The sequence below is a fragment of the Wyeomyia smithii genome, chromosome 2 (genome assembly GCF_029784165.1).
Source record: "Wyeomyia smithii strain HCP4-BCI-WySm-NY-G18 chromosome 2, ASM2978416v1, whole genome shotgun sequence".
In the NCBI taxonomy this organism is placed as follows: domain Eukaryota; kingdom Metazoa; phylum Arthropoda; class Insecta; order Diptera; family Culicidae; genus Wyeomyia; species Wyeomyia smithii.
Genome location: NC_073695.1, coordinates 83,294,456 through 83,301,679, shown reverse-complemented (window position 1 = coordinate 83,301,679; position 7,224 = coordinate 83,294,456). Strand labels below are relative to the sequence as shown.

The 7,224-nt window shown below is 42.4% G+C and overlaps 1 protein-coding gene across 1 annotated transcript; it reads left to right on the top strand.

Annotated features, from left to right (window-relative positions):
- Positions 1-419: 419 nt before the first annotated feature.
- Positions 420-1,727, top strand: LOC129719724 (uncharacterized). Its single transcript, XM_055671120.1, has 2 exons — positions 420-479; positions 741-1,727. Exons 1-2 carry the CDS (start codon positions 420-422, stop codon positions 1,725-1,727), a joined length of 1,047 nt encoding a protein of 348 aa, XP_055527095.1.
- The last annotated feature ends 5,497 nt before the right edge of the window (positions 1,728-7,224 follow it).

The window sequence follows — 7,224 nt, the reverse complement described above, 5'->3', positions numbered from 1 at the left end:
CTGGCAGCGATCAGCGAGGGATTGATGAAGGAGAAAAATCTCGACATTGGCGACGAGTGCGCCACCGAGAAGGTGCTTGGAATGTGGTGGGACACCACGAAGGACTGCTTCACCTATAAAATCTCACCACGAAACGATCAGGGTCTCATCTCAGGAAACCGACGGCCCACGAAACGCGAAGTCTTGCGAACGCTTATGATGGTTTTCGATCCGTTAGGGCTTATCGCTCATGTCATGATGTACCTTAAAACGCTGCTTCAGGAGATCTAGCGCACTCAGGTTGGCTGGACGATCTGATTGAAGATGCGCAGTACGAGAAATGGCTATCGTGGCTGGCAGTATTCCCACAAATAGCAACCATCGAAGTCCCACGCTGCTACCGAGTACTTATTCCCGCTGGAGCAGATAGCGCAGTAGAAATGCATACGTTCGTCGATGCCAGCGAGAGCGACTTTGCTGCGGCGGTGTACCTTCGATATGTGAGCGGCGAGACCGTCGAGTGCGCGCTTGTCGCCGCAAAAACAAGAGTTGCACCACTCAAGTTCTTGTCGATCCCTCGCTCCGAACTGCAAGCAGCAGTCATCGGTGTGCGACTTGCCGATACGATATCGAGATCTCTTTCGATCACCGTCAGCCGGCGAACATTTTGGACGGATTCCAAGGACGTTCTCTGTTGGCTTCGGTCGGACCATAGACGATACAGCCAGTATGTATCATTCCGCGTCAGTGAAACCCTCTAGACAACGGATATCTCAGAGTGGCGATGGGTACCGACCAAACACAACGTTGCTGACGATGGAACGAAGTGGAAAGGAGTACCAAACCTGGCAAACGATAGTCGTTGGTTTCGGGGACAAGCATTTCTTCGCCTTCAGAAAGAAGATTGGCCAGCAAACCCATTTTCTGCGAAGACCACTGAAGAGGAACTGCGACCACGTCTACTTGTGCACACCCAGCCTGGTGAACAAGCGATTCGTCCAGAGGACTTCTCGAAGTGGAACAAACTGCTACGCGTGACGGCCTATGCTTTACGGTTTATCAGCAATTCGAAACGCAGTTGTTATGGGAAAGCCTGTGTGGTTGGGAATCTGCAGAAGCAGGACTACATCGATGCAGGAAACTATCTGTTCCGAAGTGCTCAGTCCGCTGCCTTCGCTGAGGAGAAATTGATACTCGCCAAGAATCGCTCGATGAAAAACCCCGTGAAAACGATCCCCCGATCTAGCCTGCTATACCAATGGAATGCATTCCTAGACGAAAACGACGTGCTACGTGTCAAGGGTCGAACGAAGTCATGTGAATTCGTCGATCGAGATGCAGCTGAACCAATAATTCTTCCGAAAGATCATCCCGTAACTCGCCTCATCATATCTTCCGTGCACGAACGGTTTCATCACCAAAACCACGAAACGGCCATTAACGAAATACGCCAACGCTACCGTACTCCTCGATTGAAAGCGGCATATTCAAAAATCCGGAAAGATTGTCAGCAGTGTAAAAATCTCCTCGATAAACCTCAGCCACCATCAATGGGTGACCTCCCCGCTGGTCGACTTGCCGCGTACACTCGTCCATTCACTCACATGGGAATCGATTACTTCGGTCCGATCATGGTGTCAATTGGACGAAGAAATGAAAAACGGTGGGGGGTACTCGCTACATGCTTAACCACTCGCGCCATCCACCTGCAAATCGCCTACACACTGACCACTGATTCCTGCGTATAGCCATTAGAAACATCATGGCTAGGAGGGGGATTCGGCAATGATTTACAGCGATCGTGGAACCAATTTCCAAGCTGCAAGTAAGGAACTGAGAACAGCGATAAATAAGCTTGACCATGAAGCCCTCAAGAACGAGTTTACGTCGAGCCACAGTGAGTGGTCCTTCAACCCTCCCGCCACACCTCATATGGGTGGCGCGTGGGAGCGGCTGATCCGGAGCGTCAAGCAAAATTACGAACGAATGCAGACAAGCAGACTCCCGACGCAAGAAGTTTTGGAGAGCACGTTGATAGAGATCGAGAACATCGTCAATTCTCGTCCTCTGACAAACATCCCGATTGATAACGACGACTCACCAGTGCTGACGCCCAACCACTTTTTGTTGGGGTCAGCCAACGGCATGAGATCGTGGGTTTCTCTGAACGACGAGCCAACTGTGCTCAGGAACAATTGGAAACAATCGCAGTTTCAGGCGGACGTTTTTTGGAAATACTGGGTTCGTGACTACCTACCTACAATTACTCGTAGAACCAAGTGGTTCAATCCGGTAAGCCCGATCAAAGTAGGAGATCGTTGTGGATCCGAGGTTTCCCTGCAACTGCTGGCCAAAGGGTCGAGTGATCGCCACGAGTCCGGCTTCTGATGGTCAGGTAAGACGTGCAACCGTACAAACCGCATCGGGTGGTATCTATGAGCGACCTGCGGTGTCCTTAGCTGTACTCGACGTAGGCGTTACAAAGAATACGCTTCAGGAGGGATCTACGCGCATTCCGGGGGGGAGTCTGGATCGTTGTGGATCCGAGGTTTCCCCGCAACTGCTGGCCAAAGGGTCGAGTGATCGCCACGAGTCCGGCTTCTGATGGTCAGGTAAGACGTGCAACCGTACAAACCGCATCGGGTGGTATCTATGAGCGACCTGCGGTGTCCTTAGCTGTACTCGACGTAGGCGTTACAAAGAATACGCTTCAGGAGGGATCTACGCGCATTCCGGGGGGGGGGGGGGTGTTGACTGCGCCCTGTCGAGATGTTCGGCCACAGCAGCTACTATCGCATCACACAACTGATAAACCGCACCCGTTACCATCCGAGGGATCGTCACGATCGAACCGCGATCAAAGCGGACGAAGCGAATGTCATGTGTCATCATCAGATAGGAGCGAGGCATTTGATCATTATTGGTGGTGCTGATAGTGCGAAGAATCTTAAAATTAGTTCTAATTATTCTTAAATCTGATTAAATCTACATTAAATCTATCGGCTTAAACCTAGTGAACTTACACACTATCTAGTTTCTAAAATTACTTGCTCAACTTAGTGCTAAAAGTACATAAAGGTGAGAAATCAAATGATACTTATATAATTCCTAACCTATTTGCCTTAACCACTAGTGCACATGTTTGTAATTAAGTTTTCCCGGAAATTCACTAAATTAATATATTTAAATCGCACTGCGAATCGAAACAGATTACACGGCTGGACAGCGAAACCCGCGAATAGGAATCCCGGTTCTATCTATCGAATAAAAATTTCTAAGCCTAAACCTAGGAGTGGAGTAGACCTCCCCCGAAATTTGTTAACGCTAGCGAGAATCACTAAAGTAGGTATTAAAAATATATATATAATAACTTAGTCTAACTTAGCTTAATATTCCTCAGGAATTTTATAACTTACTTATCTTGAATAAAGTTTATGGAATTGATTCGTTTCTCGCTATACCCAACAAACTGACTCGACTGATCAAGGCCAGCATGGCGCAAACGATGTGCTACGTGCGTGTTTCGGGGATACTCTCGGGCCCCTTTCAACTCAAGTTTCTGTAAACGACGATGAGCTTAAGGTGGTCGACGAGTTCATGTATTTGGGGTCACTGGTAACCCCCGAAAAAAACACCAGCAAAAAGATTCAGAGACGCATCCAGGCTGGAAACCGCGCCTACTTTTCACTTCAGAAGAAATTGCGATCGAGTGTAGTGCGACGACGCACTGTACAAAACCCTGTTAAGACCGGTAGTCCTCTACGGAATCGAGACTACAACGCTACTCGCGAAGGACATTAATGCCCTTGGAGTTTTCGAACGGAAGGTACTGAGGCGACCCTCCCAGTAAATAACACTGAGGAGAAAAAAAATGGAATACCTTTTATGAAAGTTTCCATGCAAGTTTCGTTGTTTATAACTTACATTCAAATGAGTGTTGAAAAATTACACTTTATCATTGTTTTTAATTATTTGGCTTGCCTTTTGCTTTTGACGACATTCTCACTGTTACTGAACTTGTTTGTTGCTAAATTAAGCGTATACGCTGTCGAACAACCAATAATATTAACAAAACGGCTTGAGCTTTTTTTCTTCCCCTTCTAGTTTTCAATATAAATTATTTTCATTATTTTTGTATCCTGAAATTGATTTTCATTAGGGTGATTCATTTATTTTTTAACTAGAATAGTTCCAAAAACGAATAAAATTTAATTTGAGGTGGTTTAGTAGGAAAAATGCTTAAATTTATTTACCTACTTGACATCTTATGTATCACAAAGGTGGACCAACTAGTTTCCATAAAGGTGGTGGCAACTAGTTACAAGCGCTTTTAACTACACGAGATTCAATTCAGTAAGACATTTCATATAGTTACCGTCGGCCGGGGTAACATTAAGCCACGGAGGCGAGATTAAGTCAAAACGGGAAATGTTTGTATGTGAAATTACTTACAATTTCTAGACCCTAATGCTTCAAATTCAATGCTATATGAAGCACGACATAAATATTCACAACTTGAAATGGAATATGGGGTAACTGACGCCTTCGTCAGGTGATAGGCATTTTGGGCAGGATTCAGTTTGCCAAGCTCTACTGCTTTTATTCCACTTATAAACTCAATGTATGTTAACTTACCTTGAACGTTGAAGTTTTTCTGTTCGCATAAATGAATCACTCTATTGAAAACTTGAACATATTTATTGTTTTTTGACAAAAATTGAACTGCCACTTTCTCACATCTAGATATTTCACCCGGCCGAAGAAAACTTTCACGAAACACATCTTCGCCGCTAGCGATATTTGGTTACGATTTTCTCGAGAAAATATATTTGTTCACCCTCAAATAACATTAGTTCCGTCGTACTAGCGAAAGCAAATAACTCATGCACTTTGAACACTCACGATTAATGGAGGATATTCGATAAATAAAACTTCAATTTATCTGACACATCCAACAGGTTGGTTTAGTTCGTCAGCAGTCAGCACGGCATGTTGATGGTGTTTTTGTTGCCAAAACAAAAGGGAACTGTTCTTGTTTCAAATCGTGCCGCATCCTTTTTTGAATAGAGTTTATGACATGTAAAACCATGTTTTGATGTTTATTGAATTGCGAAAACTCTAATTGCTATTTGCAAATTCCTACATAAAGAAATTACTTTATAAAGCAAATAGATATAGTATCAGATTTAGAGTACAAACATATTTTGCGGTAAATTTGGAGCCACTGCACATGCTGCGCACTGCGCAAATATCTCGATCCCTTTTGTTCTCAAACAGTAAATGACAACATGTATCAATCCCTCGACAATCGTGTGTACAGAAGCGCAGCAAACACATATACAAAAATACAAATATGACATCACTAGTATTAATTTGCTCGTACAACTTATGGCGTCAGAATTCTACTTATACTTTGAATAGCGGAATAACGAAGAACGTTTATTTGCAATTCATAGCAATGAAACTAGATGAAACGAGTGTAGTTTTACAAGCTTTCTTTCTCTCTCTGCTACTGACGAACTAAATCAAATTCTGACCACAATGGAAATGGCTTGACCAAAAAGAAACTGTAAGAGTCGCTTTTTTACAATTAAATTTAGAAGCTCCGTTGAACTTTTTGTGTCTTTTTTTAATTTTTCCAATAAGATATAAAGCAGGAAAGTATGCTAGAAAAATAAAAGAAAAAATTAGGCAGCTTACTAACGAAGTATGACACTTTAAAACATGACAAACGACATAGACTGACGAGAATTGGTAATTTACCCTAGATAATATTAGATAATTGTTTTACTAAAATACTGTTTCAATATACAGGGTGAAAAACAAGCGCAAATAACGTTACCAAATTTTTTTTTTAGAAACCTTAAGAAGCCACTATGTGTATAGAGACTGTCTATAGGCCACGTTCTCATAGACCATTTTACGAACTGACAGGTGTCACGGATCCTGCTGATATTGATGTTGCTTTTACGTGCGTTGTTTCAGTGGTTCCGAGCTTTCTGTCAAAATTTCATTCATGAATTGAGTTCAGAAACGTCTCGTAAAATGGTCTATTACTGGGTTTACACTCAAAATAATTTTCACGTTGTAATTATCAGAAAATTTATGTGAATATTTTCTACTGTCATTTTCACGTAGATTCTATGTGATTGCCATTTGAGTTTAGTCATGATCTGGTGAGATGATTTATCCTGTGAATCTTATTCAGCAGACATATGCATTTTAAGTGAATTTCACGTAGAATTCAACTACCGGTAAAGCATTCGATTATTTGCTAGAGCTCCTACGTTGTATACAACGTAAAATTTCCAAATTTGTTCTCCCTATTCTTAAGAGACGGCAAATAGTTTTTAGAAATTATAGAAATATGTTGCTTGATAAATCGCACGACCAGGCAAAATCGCCGATTCGTAAACTGACAAATATTACGACAACTAATGTAAGCTGCAACTGTTTATGAACAGGAAACTCCTCGACCTTTGAACTGAATATGTGTGAAACCTGTAAGCTCAAGACTCGATGTCAAATTCGTACGGTTTTTCGAAAGCTCACTTATTGGCAAGCCGTCGAGGAATTCTATTTTATTTTCAGAGACTGAGTTAGACAACAGCTTCGCCATTTTGATTTCTGTATATTTTCACACAGAGAGTTCACGCGATACTTCTTCTATGACATTCTATTTGATGTTGCCAATTCACGTAGATATTACGTGATAAAACATTATATGCACGTGATTTTCACGTAGATGTTATGTTTGTCACATAAAAGCCTCCCCAGCTGGTCTCGAGGTACGATGCTGGCCTAACAAGCCAGTCGTCGTAGGTTCGAGTCTTGACTTGGGAGAGATTGTTAGTGTCAGTAGGATTGTAGCGCTAGCCCCGCAATTGTCCTGTATACTTAACGGTTGGCTGCGAAGTCTGTGTATAGTAAACAGAAGTTCGAATTCCGATACGGAATGTAGCACCAAGGCTTTGCTTTGCTATGTTTGTCACATAAATCATGCAAAATGACAGAAAATGAATAAGTACAGGAAATTTCACGTAACAATAATGTGAAAAATATTTTGAGTGTAGGTATTCAAGGATTAGTAAACTATTCTTATCAGGACAAATCGAAAATGCTGGTTTTAGTTCAATGAGCAATTCAACATGTTTCTTCAGTTTCAGATGAACCAGTAAAATATATAGAAAGTAAAACTGCTTCCATACCAAAGCCCTATTTCACATTATGACTGCTGAACGTGGA